This window comes from Pseudophryne corroboree, chromosome 12 (genome assembly GCF_028390025.1).
Source record: "Pseudophryne corroboree isolate aPseCor3 chromosome 12, aPseCor3.hap2, whole genome shotgun sequence".
In the NCBI taxonomy this organism is placed as follows: Eukaryota; Metazoa; Chordata; class Amphibia; order Anura; family Myobatrachidae; genus Pseudophryne; species Pseudophryne corroboree.
In genome coordinates this window covers 127,442,357-127,458,997 of record NC_086455.1, presented here as the reverse complement: position 1 = coordinate 127,458,997, position 16,641 = coordinate 127,442,357, and the positions used below count along the sequence as shown (strand labels likewise).

At 45.1% G+C, this 16,641-nt stretch overlaps 1 protein-coding gene across 2 annotated transcripts in view; it reads left to right on the top strand.

Moving 5' to 3' along the window:
- DCAF5 (DDB1 and CUL4 associated factor 5) overlaps positions 1 to 16,641 on the top strand; it is a 145,572-nt gene that overhangs the window by 108,398 nt on the left and 20,533 nt on the right. For both annotated transcript variants that reach the window (XM_063948007.1, XM_063948006.1), the window contains exons 6-7: positions 4,565 to 4,778; positions 11,173 to 11,239. In XM_063948007.1, coding sequence (XP_063804077.1) covers positions 4,565 to 4,778; positions 11,173 to 11,239 — 281 coding nt within the window. The remainder of the gene's footprint in view (positions 1 to 4,564; positions 4,779 to 11,172; positions 11,240 to 16,641) is intronic.

Genomic DNA, 16,641 nt, shown 5'->3' with positions numbered 1-16,641 from the left:
CTGAGCGGTACGAAAAAGTTTTTTGCAGTTTTTGAGTATGTCTGAACTTACTCAGCCCTTGCGATCACTTCAGCCTGTCCGGTCCCGGAATTGACGTCAGACATCCGCCCTGCAAACGCCTGGACAGGCCTGCATTTTCCTTACCACTCCCAGAAAACGGTCAGTTGACGCCCGTAAACGCGTTCTTCCTGTCAATCTCCTTGCGATCGGTTGTGCCAATGGATTCGTCGCTAGAAGCATTGCACAGCAACGATGCTGTTTGTACCAGTACGATGCGCGTGCGCATTGCGGTGCATACGCATGCGCAGTAGTAACCTGATTGCTGCACTACAAAAAACGACAGCAAGCGATCAACTTGGAATGAGAGCCATGGTTTTGCCCAACTGCTATCAAATTTGCTACTGCAATCAACTCTGAATTATCCCCATTGTACATTGAATTGACCACTTACAATTGGATGTAAATCCAGCGAGAAGGGGTGATTGAGCACCCTAGTCAAACCATGTTGCACTACAGTATTTGGGGTGGGGAGGGGGCATATTTAAATTGGGTCGACTTAGCTAATGACTGATCCCTTCTGTGTATATCTGTAACATGGCAGTGTAATGCTTAATTTGGCCATGCCATAAAATATTAAAGGGGAACGCCATCAAACAATTGTCCTCCAGGCAAATATGAAAACACGTCTGCTTTGTAGAAACCTTTGTTTTCAATGTACAGACCTGAGTGTATTTGTTGCTGAGGCAAAGAACAATGTATAAACGTCTGCCTGAAAGGTACACTTGACTAACTGAAGGTCCATACACACTGAGCGCTTTTCCCCCCTGCCCAGCGATGTCAGCGGGGGTGAGCGGCTTTCCATAGCAGGACGCTATGGAAAGCTGCTCACCCCGCCGTTCATCTACTGGTAATTCCAGTAGATGAACGGCGCCCGCTGGCGATTTAGCGGGAGCGCGCATCAGCGCTCACCGCTTGTGCATACACACTGGGCGGCTTTGAGCTGAAAGCAGCTCAACACACCAAAAGTGACCTGCTTTCAGCTCAAAATCGCCCAGTGTGTATGGGCCTTTAGTTATATCTAAAGATATGTGTTAAAAAGCTTTAATATGTGCAATAATCAAAGTACTTCTATTCCTGCCCAGGTCAGATGCATGAAATGCAGCCTGTCCAGTTGGATGAGTAGAACATCGCCGTCTAACATTGTCCTTTATTGGTCAGCACAGATATTTGTGTTGGCTGCGTACCATTCTGCAGCTGATACTACCAATATTCATTTGTAGAAAACACTCTAGTTACAGTCTTTTCAGCATATTGCTAGCAAAAACTTAAAGTAGAGGAACTAAATATTGTTTGTTGGCTGGTGGTCGCTACCAAGTTGTAAGACGCAAGTTGTTGCTTGCATAAAAAAGATTTGCTTGTGATGAAGTAAACACAGCCGTGAGTCAGTTTCCGAATGCATGAACGTCAGTCTGGGGCTGAGTAGTTTCCGCTGAGAGTTTAGTGGCCTTTAGGCAGAGGTGGAGACTGAGAATACAAGCTGTGGCATTCCAGGGATAAGGCGCATGATCTGGAAAATGATCTATGTGTGAGAGAAAGGGGTCAGTGAGTGAGAAAGACAGTCATGGGCCTATCACAGGAGGTTAAGAGCAATGGAAGCAAACATGTAGGACTCTTTGCAGTCCTTTTGTGGATTTATATACCACCCCTGTGTGGACTTTATTATCCTGAACCTGTCTCAGCTGTTCTTTAGCAATCATCTTTGAACCAGTGCAATAGGTGACTAGTGTGCCTTTAAAAGCCATAAAGTCTGTGGCAGGTACACATTACATCTAGCAGGCAGATGATGCAGCAGTGAAGTAGTCAGGTTTTAAGACTCTGTGATAGTGTAGGACCTGCATGAAGGTGGGGTACCTTGAAAATCGGTATGCAGGCTTCCGTGCATTGGCCAATCCACCAACTAAACCCCCATCATTTATTTATTGAATTGTTGAGGATAAGTGAGTTTACTTTGGTGAGTGCTGGGTTCTCTGTTTGTGTGTATATATATATATATATATATATATATATATATATATATTGTAGCGGTGAGACCCGGCACTCAAATATGGGTAGGAAAACTTAACTGGCTGCGGTGCCTTCCGGTTCCGGTATGAATGGTCGACCATGTTATGGTCGACAGTCTTTAGGTCGACCACTATTGGTCGACATTGACATGGACACATGGTCGACACATGAAAGGTCGACATATGAAAATGTCGACATTAGTTTTTTTTACTTTTTTTGGTGTAGTTTTTTGCGTAAAGTGACTGGGAACCCCAATTAGTGCACCGCGTCCCCTCACATGGCTCGCTTCGCTCGCCATGCTTCGGGCATGGTGCCTTCGCTCTGCTACCGCTTCGCTCTGCACACTTTACCGTTCCAATCGTAGTCCATGTGGATCGTAAAGTATGGAAAAGTTCCCCAAAAGTAAAAAAAAAGTTAAAAAACTCATGTCGACCTTTTCATGTGTCGACCATGTCAATGTCGACCAATAGTGGTCGACCTAATGACTGTCGACCATAACATGGTCGACCATGTGAACGGATACCGTGCCTTCCGTGGATCTGTTGCAGGATCCTATGTAGCAAGTATCGGAACAGCGGCACTCAGCAGACTGAAGAAATAGTTAAAACGTCTTTATTGCGGTCCTACGCCGTTTCAGGGGCACCCCCCGTCTTCAGGGACAAACAGTATGATCATACTGTTTGTCCCTGAAGACGGGGGGTGTCCCCAAAACGGCGTAGGACCGCAATAAAGACGTTTTAACTATTTCTTCAGTCTGCTGAGTGCCGCTGTTCCGATACTTGCTATATATATATATATATATATATATATATATAGTGTGTGTGTGTGTATGTATGTATATATATATATATATATTGTGTACAAAAGGTGCAGATAGCGCTACAACCTGAATATTCTATAACCAGATATCCCTGAGACGGGAGATTATAAATTATACATAAAATAGTGCAAAGTTTAAATTACTTAAAAAACACTCCCAAAGTAAATGGTGTCGCAACCAGATTTCAAAATGTCCAATTCCCAGGGGAACTTAATTCTCAAATTTGCTCTAGTGGTAAATCGGTTGCGCCTTCAGTGTTCGTGAATAATACGTTGTAAATCCTTAAGTGGTAATTAAAATATGCGTACCAGACATACGTAGAACGTTCGCCTTATTTGGGGTGTCTTTGCATCTGGATATTCCTTACTCGTACTGATTCTCCATTCCCATCCGTCCAGGCATTGGTGTGGAGTTTGTACGTATATGCAAGACAGTGTGTCAATATACTGCTCTTAAAAAGTGACTTGGTGCTATTATTGTGCAAAGTTTGCAATAAAGTGAATATGTGCAGAAGAAGTGCTGTAAGTGCTTGTTAGAAATATATATAATATAGATAAAAATGAATAAAAATAAATATGTTACTGGCAGTGTGCTGATTCCCTTTTTTCTTAGGTACTGTGCTTAAATACCATTTATTAAGGGTGCAACACCATATAGCTCAGTAATTAAGAGGAGATCTAGAGAGGAGGTATATTAATATGAGGCACTTACATCTAAAGTTGCAATCTTTTTAATTCATTGCAACTTTAGATGTAAGTGCCTAAGAAAAAAGGGAATCAGCACACTGCCAGTAACATATTTATTTTTATTCATTTTTATCTATATTATATATATTTCTAACAAGCACTTACAGCACTTCTTCTGCACATATTCACTTTATTGCAAACTTTGCACAATAATAGCACCAAGTCACTTTTTAAGAGCAGTATATTGACACACTGTCTTGCATATACGTACAAACTCCACACCAATGCCTGGACGGATGGGAATGGAGAATCAGTACGAGTAAGGAATATCCAGATGCAAAGACACCCTAAATAAGGCGAACGTTCTACGTATGTCTGGTACGCATATTTTAATTACCACTTAAGGATTTACAACGTATTATTCACGAACACTGAAGGCGCAACCGATTTACCACTAGAGCATATATATATATATATATATATATATATATATATATATATATATATATATATATATATACACACATACATATACATAGTGTGAAGGCTGCAGTCGTCAATTAAAGACCTTTAAACCCAGCCCTGTACGTTTCGAGACCCTTTTTTTTTTGTCTCATCCTCAGAAGGGCACCACTCATTTTTTACTTTGAAGTTGGAAGTACCGCCTGCATCATCTATTCTATATGAATGTGTGTTAAATTCAGTGACGGTGTTAGATTTTGTCATGTTGATCCGGCAATAACCACTGGAAAAGGGGTATTTATCTGGATTTCAGTGTCCTACTTCAACACTTGAACCCATGTGCAAGTGCATCCAGCTGAGCTAATTTCCATTATATGCATTAATAAAATGCCATTCTTGCATGTATGCTTTTAACTCCTACATCAAACGTTGCTGTGTATTGTATGAGGATTGTATGGAAATAATTATGTATAATAGGGTTTGTGAAGAGCACCATAGTTATGAAAGCAAATAATTGTTTTTGTCATCTTAGCTCTCTTCTACGCTACGGTGGAAATCTTTCCCTGCAAAGTGCGATGAGTGTGAGATTTAATAGCAGCGGGACTCAGCTGCTGGCACTGCGCCGACGCCTGCCTCCTGTACTGTACGACCTTCATTCACGGCTACCCGTATTCCAGTTTGACAACCAGGGTTACTTTAATTCTTGTACCATGAAGAGCTGTTGCTTTGCTGGAGACAGAGATCAGGTAATAATATAACAGCTTGTTCATTGTTATATGGCGGCTCACATTTAAATATATAAATTTCTACGTACTCTCGGGGGATCAAGATTTGCCCAGTCCTGGCCGAGCTACTTCATACTATGGCTGGTATTCAATTGCCTGCGGTAAGGTAGCCTTGGGCTTTAACACCCAGGACTATTTAATTGGACTTCCGGCTTCTCCCGATAGCCTTGTTAATACCCGTTAACTAATACCCCTTTTACGCGTTAATGCCCTTTAACTAAAACCCTTTTCACACCGCATAAATAACCCGGTATCGACCCATTATATTGCCGGGTCGACACAGGTCGCTGTGCGATGTGAAAGGGGTCACTGATGAATTCCCAGCTCGCCTGACATGGTAATTCAACCCGGGATTAGAGAAGAGTTATTCCCGGGTCAGGTGCAGTGGGAACGGGTCTCGTGCTATGGGACCCGTTCACGGCAGAGGCGGCGTGGAGATGATCTCATCTACCAGCATCGCACCCGCCCCCGATGCCGGCTCCGTCCTCTGATGGCAACCCGACCCGGCATATTGCCGGGTCGGGAAGCCAGTATGAAAGGGTCTAATTCCGGGTCACGGACGTGAAGGATGTGAAAGCGGTATTTATGTGTTGACGGGCATTAATACACAGAATCCATGAAAAGTTCACTGATTCGTTCGTTATTTGGGCCGCAGCACCTGGTTAACCGGTTATCAGGGATTTTTTCACGAAAAAAATCCTGAGAACTCCTGGCTTCGGGTCTAATTGTATAGCCCCAAAGGGTCAAATAGCCTGCTGTAATCTACCACGGATAATTAGATTCCAGCCTAAACATTATCGGAATTAAATCTTTTGTTCATTTTAGCCACTTCAACTTTTAAACTTGTACAGATAACCTCAGAAGTTCTGAATATTTATATGACATGACATTTATGGGGTTGTCCACGTTTAAATGACTTTATAGATTTGTACACTGTGAGTCCTGCAATATTTACTTGATACATTACTTTGTGGTGTTGTTGTTTTTTTTTTTTTTTCATAAAGCTTTTATGCCTTGGGTATTAGACTGTTTCTTTCACCCTTGAGTAGATCAGTTCTGTGTTGTGTCCAAAGGCAAAAACAGATAAAAAGGAGACTGAAAAATAAAACCTATAAAAAGGAAACTGAAAGATAAAGCATTTTACTTCTTAAAAGATGCAGATGTATTATTATTATTATTATTATTATTACTACCAGTAATTTATATAGCGCACACATGTTCCGCAGCGCTTTACAGAGAATATTTGGCCATTCACATCAGTCCCTATCCCAGTGGATCTTACAATCGATGTTCCCCACCCAAGAACTCAGTGCTGTGATGCAGTATTACTAACCATATATAAAAATGATAAATCAAAGCCACTGTAATTTTGAATTTTTTTTATTTTTGCAGCACAATAGCTCTAACACCAAATTGGGCATTGTGTGTAGTGGAGGATCACATTGTGTGTGACGGAGGATTACGTTGTGTGTGGCGGAGGATCCCGTTGTGTGTAGTGCAGGATCACATTGTGTGTGGCGGAGGATCACATTGTGTGTAGTGGAGGATCTCGTTGTGTGTGGCGGAAGATCCTGTTGTGTGTGGCGGAGGATCACGTTGTGTGTGTAGTGGAGGATCCCATTGTGTGTAGTGCAGGATCACATTGTGTGTGGCGGAGGATCACATTGTGTGTAGTGGAGGATCTCGTTGTGTGTGGCGGAAGATCCTGTTGTGTGTGGCGGAGGATCACGTTGTGTGTGTAGTGGAGGATCCCATTGTGTGTAGTGCAGGATCACATTGTGTGTGGCGGAGGATCACATTGTGTGTGGCGGAGGATCACATTGTGTGTAGTGGAGGATCCCGTTGTGTGTGGCGGAAGATCCCGTTGTGTGTGGCGGAGGATCCTGTTGTGTGTGACGGAGGATCACGTTGTGTGTGGCGGAGGATCCCGTTGTGTGTAGTGCAGGATCACATTGTGTGTGGCGGAGGATCACATTGTGTGTAGTGGAGGATCCCGTTGTGTGTGGCGGAGGATCCTGTTGTGTGTGGCGGAGGATCACGTTGTGTGTGTAGTGGAGGATCCCATTGTGTGTGACGGAGGTTCCCATTGTGTGTGACGGAGGTTCCCATTGTGTGTGTAGTGGAGGATGACAATTTCACAATAATCCTTATTTCTGTCGGCCCAATATCCTCTCTTTGACGCTGCTGCAGAGTTGAATGTAAGGCAGCCGCAAGTACATGTGCATTGTGTGCATGGCGAAAAATACTACCTGTATGCAGAGTTTTAACAAATCTGTGCGACTGCACTGCCCCTCTCCATGTGCGTGCTTCCATAGTTACTACTCTGTGAGTGTGTAGGCAGTCAGCTGAGAGATTGCGAGACGTTGTGCCCTTCTGTGTGTGTTACAGGGGGCAGTCACCCTGTTCATTCTTTCATTCCTCCCACTTCCTGGAACCTGCCACTGCTGTGACCATCCCATTACCATTCAGTAATACCCCTTCTTACAATTCTGCATAGCCCCAGAGCATGCGCAGTGCGAAAACACCAGACAGAAAGGGGCGGGGGTGCAAATCCCCACCCCTAAATTTCCCTTCAGCACACTACAAATTACCTGTAACCATACCTGAACCTATCTGGTAATAGAAATTCAGAGAATTAGTCACACATGTTTGCAAACGCATGTTTAAGCTGCTGAGCCACTTCACGGCTTCTCTGATATCAGCAGTCCTAACACTACATAATAGCAGTGCCCACATAGGGCCATGTAATTTGTCACAGTAGGCCTCATGATAAAGGCTATTACTAAAAACACACAAGATTTGTCCATAAAAACAGTTTTCATTCAACACTGCATCCGCCACATAGAGTGGAACACGGTGGTTTGTGCTCTGGTAAGATTGTGAGGTTTGGTATGTTAGACATGCTTATAAAAATTCTACAGCATGCTTTTCTAATTGTACATTTAGCATTTTACATTAATCTGTGGCCCAGACTGTGTAACCACAAGACTTGCCCATGCATTTACATCCCTTCCCACTTCTCTTCTGTTCTTTCTGCATTTTAATAAGAGCTAATAAAGAATGCACCATCTACCTTTAGGCCAAATTCTGCATAAACAAAGCCAGCTGACAGCTATACTGTAAACCGGCAGACGGGAGAGATCCTTAAGCCCTTCTATGACAAGAATTCCTAAACACTGCTCCCTCAATGGATGTCTCCGGCAGCGCAGTCCCATACTTAGCTTGTGTATGGATCACAGCTGTGGGAGCTCTGGCCTAGATGGCATGTACACTTATTATCTCTGACAATCTGGAGAATGAGTGCAGAGATGAGACTTGTTGTAAGTGACCGTTTAGCACTGTGGTCTTCCGTATCATAATCCAAGGAGAATACACATAGTGGCCAGTAGCGATTTATATACTCATGTCCACTTCCTCGATTTTCATATCGTCCTTCTGTAGTTTACAATGTGCTTCCATGTAAGACAGTCTTCTATTTACTGATGCCTGGAGGCTTCCCCACCCATCTAATTGCTTCCAGTAATGAAATGTAACCCTCACAAAATGAAAGCTGGACTCTGGGTTTCATGGCTTCTGTTAACATTCCTTACAGGCCTCTCCCTATTCCAGCACATGCTCAGTGCTCTTATCAGATAATCTGTCAGCACCCTCCTGCCCGGTGGGGGGTTTTAGTGGCAGGAGGTAAAAGATTTCTGAGTCCTGAGGCATCTCTGCAGCCCATGGAATGTACCGGTCTTATGTACAGAGTATGCTCAGCTGATGTAATACTAAATGGGAACAGCTAATTATTAAAATCAGCATGGCCAGACTGACTTGCAAATATCCAATATTGGGGGTAATTCCAAGTTGACCGCAGCAGGATTTTTTTATAGCAATTGGGCAAAACCATGTGCACTGCAGGGGAGGCAGATATAACATGTGCAGAGAGAGTTAGATTTGGGTGGGGTGTGTTCAATCTGCAATCTAATTTGCAGTGTAAAAATAAAGCAGCCAGTATTTACCCTGCACAGAAATAAAATAACCCACCCAAATCTAACTCTCTCTGCACATGTTATATCTACCTCCCCTGCAGTGCACATGGTTTTGCCCAATTGCTATCAAAAATCCTGCTGCGATCAACTTGGAATTACCCCCATTTTCCGAGGAAAATAATTGCAGTATAAGAGTGAACAGGCACTTCTATTTCCCCCAATACTATGAATATTCAATCTGTTTAGTGGTTAAAGATTAGGATCAAGTAACTTTGCCTGGTTGCACTACTGTCTCCCTATCCCTTCCCTCGCCTCTCTGTAGCTCCCTTCACAAAATGTAACGTAATACACTAAAGGCCAGGAAATGGCATAAAACATGCTAGCTCAATACACCAATAGCGATGTTTTATGTAGGGATGTGTTCACAGAACGATCAAAGGGGCACTTTAATGTATTAGTAGAGAATACACTGAATAATGGTTATTATTGTTGTATGCTAGTAATATGTATTTGGGATAAATGTGCACACATTTGAGGGGAAATGTAATGATCTGCGAGATGCAGGCTTCAGCGAGATTCCAGCGAGTCTATCAATTTTTTTTAAAAGCGCCAATAATTTAAAAGGGTAAACCAGGTCGGTTTTGCCTGTGAAATTACAGCTACTTCAACCACTTAACTGACGGGTTTTTTTAGTCCAAGAAAATGGTCAGAAATTGTCTGGGGAGGTTTTTATGAGTGAATTAGATGAAGAACCTGTATTAAAACTTGTACAGCTTGATTTTGTTTAAAAAAAAATGAAAAAAACACAAACAATTAAAATATATATATATTTATTTATAGATTTTATTTTTCCCTTAAATATTGGCTTTTCAAACATTGTAACATCGGATTACCACCACCAGAAAACGACTTTGCGACTTTGCTCATCTGAGCAGCTACCAGGTACACACTTGGGCGGTTAGTTTGTTACCTGGGTGGCTGATCCTCTCCAGCTGCCGGTGGGGTACTGCCGTGCTGACAGATCAGCAGTAATGGTGTGTACACACGGTGAGATATTTTCTTACGATTTTGACTATGTAGTCAAAATTGTAAGAAAAGTTAGTGCAAATCGCAAGGTGAAAGTCACCTTGCGATCCCGATTCGATGCCGAGTCCCGCGCGGTCGGCATCGTAAGCCTAGATAGACTGTGCAGGCAAATCAATTTTGACTATCTCTATAGAAGAGATAGTCAAAATTGACACGTAGCCAAAATCGCACATAGTCAGTATCGCAAGCACACTCATTATGTGCTTGCGATGCCGACCTAGCCCCTGTCCCATAGTGAGAATCGGGCATAGCCCGAATCTCACCGTGTGTATGGGTCATAAGACTGCAGACACTGGGGGAGAGTGTTGTGAGGTAGAGGGGCCGGGGCGGTCCGTCTGTCTGTGCCGGAAGATTCTTTTCTGGTGGCCGCCCACAATATGTATCTGACTGGTCGGATCATTTGTGATCAGATCAGATGAGGCACTTGCTAGTGTGGTTGCAAATGATGCGACTATGCCAGGCAAGTGGCTAAAAGAACTGGCAGACTCTGCATTTCTCTCCAGGTGTCCGAAAAGAGATCGTATAAAGAAAGGTTGAGCTACCCTGTTCCAGATCAGCTTTGAGGCATTCAAGGAAACATTTGTGTATATATTAGGATATATTAATCCACTTCCTGTGGATTCATTATGTGTTCTACCACTTCACCACAAGTAATGCCAACATGTCTCCTACACCCTGAGCACCGTCTGCATTATAATGATAAGCTAAACCTATGAATCTGCTCAGGAAGCTGTCACAGGACAATGTTTTTATCTTTTGCATAGCTGCCATATATTCAGATTCAGTTATGTGTGTATCTGGGATAGAAATCTGGTGGACAGGCTGAAACGGCTCTGGATTAAACCTGCTTTTCCTTTAGCATGGATGAAGAAGTAGTGGAACATTGGGGAATTAGTCTGATTGTCTGGATGATGCAGTTGGAATTTTTTATTTTTTATTACTGGTTCTTCAGCATAAAAAGTCACTGTGAATGGAAAGTGAAGTCGAACTTGTCTGTGTTATGTAAAACAGATACATACTTGTATGTAAGTTTATGTAAAGCAGTCTTACCACATATATCTCATTGCAGACTCCAGGAACCATCTGATCATAATTATTTTTTATTTCCTTCTACTGGAAACCGTTGATCTTTCTCTCCATTGGCGTTGGCTGCTGCACGCACTGTTTCCCAGCTGCCATCCTGTGTTACAGAGTGTGGCTGGATGATGGGACTTGTAGATTACTGTTACTTTGTGCACGTGGAAGAGCTCATTGATTGTGTTTCATTTTACATATGTTTCTGAATTGTGTTGTTTCAGTACATCTTATCTGGCTCTGATGATTTCAACCTGTACATGTGGAAGATCCCATCCAGCCCAGAAGCAGGTTTGTGAATGTAAATGTGAGTCTGTGGGTTGTCTTATTACTGCAATCTTGGCAAAATCTACGACCACTAAAAGCACATGCTGGAGGTCGCCTAGCATGTGCGGCGCCGCCTTCTGTGTGTAGGCAGGTGGTCCGGCACCATGTTCCCTATCGCAGGAAACAACACCATCGGGCCGCACTGAAAACGGCCATGACACACCTGCGATTCCTGTTGTCCGACAAATCCCCGCCCCCAACGCCACGTTGCCATCCCCGGATGCCCATCGCCCGTCAGTCACACTAGCCGCTGCGCATACACAGATGCCCGGGACGCGGCTGTGCGTGCAATCACCACGGCTGCGTCCAACTCTAAATAAGGCCCAGTGTCGCTTACAACTCTCCCAACATGTCCTCTTGCTGTACAGCATTCCTCACTACTACTTTTTTCTCTATCGTCCTAAGTGGATGCTGGGGTTCCTGAAAGGACCATGGGGAATAGCGGCTCCGCAGGAGACAGGGCACAAAAGTAAAGCTTTTACAGGTCAGGTGGTGTGTACTGGCTCCTCCCCCCATGACCCTCCTCCAGACTCCAGTTAGATTTTTGTGCCCGGCCGAGAAGGGTGCAATTCTAGGTGGCTCTCATAAAGAGCTGCTTAGAGAGTTTAGCTTAGGTTTTTTATTTTACAGTGATTCCTGCTGGCAACAGGATCACTGCAACGAGGGACAGAGGGGAGAAGAAGTGAACTCACCTGCGTGCAGGATGGATTGGCTTCTTGGCTACTGGACATGAAGCTCCAGAGGGACGATCACAGGTACAGCCTGGATGGTCACCGGAGCCACGCCGCCGGCCCCCTCACAGATGCTGAAGCAAGAAGAGGTCCAGAATCGGCGGCTGAAGACTCCTGCAGTCTTCTTAAGGTAGCGCACAGCACTGCAGCTGTGCGCCATTTTCCTCTCAGCACACTTCACACGGCAGTCACTGAGGGTGCAGGGCGCTGGGGGGGGGGCGCCCTGGGAGGCAAATGAAAACCTTTAAAAAGGCTAAAAATACCTCACATATAGCCCCAGAGGCTATATGGAGATATTTACCCCTGCCTAAATGTACTAAATAGCGGGAGACGAGCCCGCCGAAAAAGGGGCGGGGCCTATCTCCTCAGCACACGGCGCCATTTTCTGTCACAGCTCCGCTGGTCAGGAAGGCTCCCAGGTCTCTCCCCTGCACTGCACTACAGAAACAGGGTATAACAGAGAGGGGGGGCAAAATAAATGGCAATATATTAATATAAAAGCAGCTATAAGGGAGCACTTAATCATAAGGCTATCCCTGTCATATATAGCGCTTTTTGGTGTGTGCTGGCAGACTCTCCCTCTGTCTCCCCAAAGGGCTAGTGGGTCCTGTCTTCGTATAGAGCATTCCCTGTGTGTCTGCTGTGTGTCGGTACGTGTGTGTCGACATGTATGAGGACGTTATTGGTGTGGAGGCGGAGCAATTGCCAAATATGAGGATGTCACCTCCTAGGGGGTCGACACCAGAATGGATGCCTTTATTTGTGGAATTACGGGATAGCGTCAACTCGCTTAAGCAGTCGTTTGCCGACATGAGGCGGCCGGACACTCAATTAGTGCCTGTCCAGGCGCCTCAAACACCGTCAGGGGCTGTAAAACGCCCCTTGCCTCAGTCGGTCGACACAGACCCAGACACAGGCACTGATTCCGGTGGTGAAGGTGACGAATCAACCGTATTTTCCAGTAGGGCCACACGTTATATGATTTTGGCAATAAAGGAGATGTTACATTTAGCTGATACTACAGGTACCACTAAACAGGGTATTATGTGGGGTGTGAAAAAACTACCAGTAGTTTTTACCGAATCAGAAGAATTAAATGACGTGTGTGATGAAGCGTGGGGTGCCCCGATAAAAAACTGCTAATTTCAAAGAAGTTATTGGCTTTATACCCTTTCCCGCCAGAGGTTAGGGAGCGCTGGGAAACACCTCCTAGGGTGGACAAAGCGCTAACACGCTTATCAAAACAAGTGGCGTTACCCTCTCCTGAGACGGCCGCACTTAAAGATCCATCAGATAGGAGGATGGAAAATATCCAAAAAGGTATATACACACATGCAGGTGTTATACTACGACCAGCTATTGCGACTGCCTGGATGTGCAGTGCTGGGGTAGTTTGGTCAGAGTCCCTGATCGAAAATATTGATACCCTGGACAGGGACAATATTTTACTGTCGTTAGAACAAATAAAGGATGCATTTCTTTATATGCGTGATGCACAGAGAGATATCTGCACACTGGCATCACGGGTAAGTGCTATGTCCATTTCGGCCAGAAGAGCTTTATGGACACGACAGTGGACAGGCGATGCGTAGAGGAGTTATTTGGGGTCGGTCTATCGGATTTGGTGGCCACGGCTACGGCCGGGAAATCCACCTTTCTACCTCAAGTCACTCCCCAACAGAAAAAGGCACCGACCTTTCAACCGCAGCCCTTTCGTTCCTTTAAAAATAAGAGAGCAAAGGGCTATTCATATCTGCCACGAGGCAGAGGACGAGGGAAGAGACAGCAACAGGCAGCTCCTTCCCAGGAACAGAAGCCCTCCCCGGCTTCTACAAAAGCCTCAGCATGACGCTGGGGCTTCGCAAGCGGACTCGGGGGCGGTAGGCGGTCGTCTCAAGAATTACAGCGCGCAGTGGGCTCACTCGCAGGTAAATCCCTGGATCCTGCAGATAATATCTCAGGGGTACAGGTTGAAATTAGAGACAGAGCCACCTCGCCGTTTCCTGAAGTCTGCTTTACCAACGTCCCCCTCAGAAAGGGAGACGGTTTTGGAAGCCATTCACAAGCTGTATTCTCAGCAGGTGATAGTCAAGGTACCTCTTCTACAACAAGGGAAGGGGTATTATTCCACTCTTTTTGTGGTACCGAAGCCGGATGGCTCGGTAAGGCCTATTCTAAATCTGAAGTCCTTGAACCTGTACATAAAGAAGTTCAAGTTCAAGATGGAGTCACTCAGAGCAGTGATAGCGAACCTGGAAGAAGGGGACTTTATGGTATCCTTGGACATCAAGGATGCGTATCTCCACGTTCCAATTACCCCTCACACCAGGGGTACCTCAGGTTCGTTGTACAAAACTGTCACTATCAGTTTCAGACGCTGCCGTTTGGTTTGTCCACGGCACCTCGGGTCTTTACAAAGGTAATGGCCGAGATAATATTTCTTCTTCGAAGAAAAGGCGTATTAATTATCCCATACTTGGACGATCTCCTAATAAGGGCAAGGTCCAGAGAACAGCTAGAGATGGGTTTAGCACTATCTCAAGAGGTGCTAAAGCAGCACGGATGGATTCTGAATATTCCAAAATCCCAATTAATGCCGACAACTCGTCTGCTGTTCCTGGGGATGATTCTGGACACAGTTCAGAAAAAGGTTTTTCTTCCCGAAGAAAAAGCCAAGGAGTTATCTGACCTGGTCAGGAACCTCCTAAAACCAGGAAAGGTGTCTGTACATCAATGCACAAGAGTCCTGGGAAAAAATGGTAGCTTCTTACGAAGCAATCCCTTTCGGCAGATTCCATGCAAAGGGATCTGTTGGACAAATGGTCAGGGTCGCATCTTCAGATGCACCTGCGGATAACCCTGTCGCCGAGGACAAGGGTATCCCTTCTGTGGTGGTTGCAGGAGGCTCATCTATTGGAGGGCCGCAGATTCGGCATGCAGGATTGGATCCTGGTGACCACGGATGCCAGCCTGAGAGGCTGGCAAAGAGGAGTAAGACTAGTGGCTCCGGATTGGCCAAGAAGGACTTGGTACCCGGAACTTCAAGAGATGGTCACGGACGATCCGTGGCCTCTACTTCTGAGAAGGGACCTGCTTCAGCAGGGTCCTTGTCTTTTTCAAGACTTACCGCGGCTGCGTTTGACGGCATGGCTTTTGAATGCCAGATCCTAAAAGGAAAAGGCATTCCAGAAGAAGTCATTCCTACCTTGATAAAGGCAAGGAAGGAAGTCACCGCGAAGCATTATCGCCGTATTTGGCGAAAATATGTTGCGTGGTGCGAGCAGCGGAGTGCTCCGATGGAGGAATTTCAACTGGGTCGTTTTCCTACATTTCCTGCAATCAGGATTGTCTATGGGTCTCAAATTGGGATCTATTAAGGTTCAAATTTCGGCCCTATCAATATTCTTCCAAAAAGAATTGGCCTCAGTCCCTGAGGTCCAGATTTTTATCAAAGGAGTACTGCATATACAGCCTCCTGTGGTGCCTAAGGTGGCACCGTGGGATCTAAATGTAGTTTTAGATTTCCTCAAATCCAATTGGTTTGAACCACTAAAGAATGTGGATTTGAAATATCTCACATGGAAAGTGACTATGTTACTGGCCCTGGCTTCGGCCGGGAGAGTATCTGAACTGGCGGCTTTGTTTTATAAAAGCCCTTATTTAATTTTCCATTCGACATAGGGCAGAGCTGCGGACGCGTCCGCATTTTCTCCCTAAGGTGGTATCAGCGTTTCACCTGAACCAGCCTATTGTAGTGCCTGCGGCTACAGACGACTTGAAGGACTCCAAGTTGTTGGACGTTGTCAGAGCCTTAAAAATATACATTTAAAGGACGGCTGGAGTCAGAAAATCTGACTCGCTGTTTATACTGTATGCACCCAACAAGTTGGGTGCACCTGCTTCTAAGCAGTCGATTGCTCGTTGGATTTGTAACAAAATTCAACTTGTACATTCTGTGGCAGGCCTGCCACAGCCTAAATCTGTTAAGGCCCATTCCGCAAGGAAGGTGGGCTCATCTTGGGCGGCTGCCCGAGGGGTCTCGGCATTACAACTCTGCCGAGCAGCTACGTGGTCAGGGGAGAACACGTTTGTAAATCTTTACAAATTTGATACCCTGACAAAGGAGGACCTGGAGTTCTCTCATTCGGTGCTGCAGAGTCATCCGCACTCTCCCGCCCGTTTGGGAGCTTTGGTATAATCCCCATGGTCCTTTCAGGAACCCCAGCATCCACTTAGGACGATAGAGAAAATAAGAATTTACTTACCGATAATTCTATTTCTCGGAGTCCGTAGTGGATGCTGGGCGCCCATCCCAAGTGCGGATTATCTGCAATACTTGTACATAGTTATTGTTAACTAATTCGGGTTATTGTTTAGGAAGCCATCTTTCAGAGGCTCCTCTGTTATCATACTGTTAACTGGGTTTAGATCACAAGTTGTACGGTGTGATTGGTGTGGCTGGTATGAGTCTTACCCGGGATTCAAAATCCTTCCTTATTGTGTACGCTCGTCCGGGCACAGTACCTAACTGGAGTCTGGAGGAGGGTCATGGGGGGAGGAGCCAGTACACACCACCTGACCTGTAAAAGCTTTACTTTTGTGCCCTGTCTCCTGCGGAGCCGCTATTCCCCATGG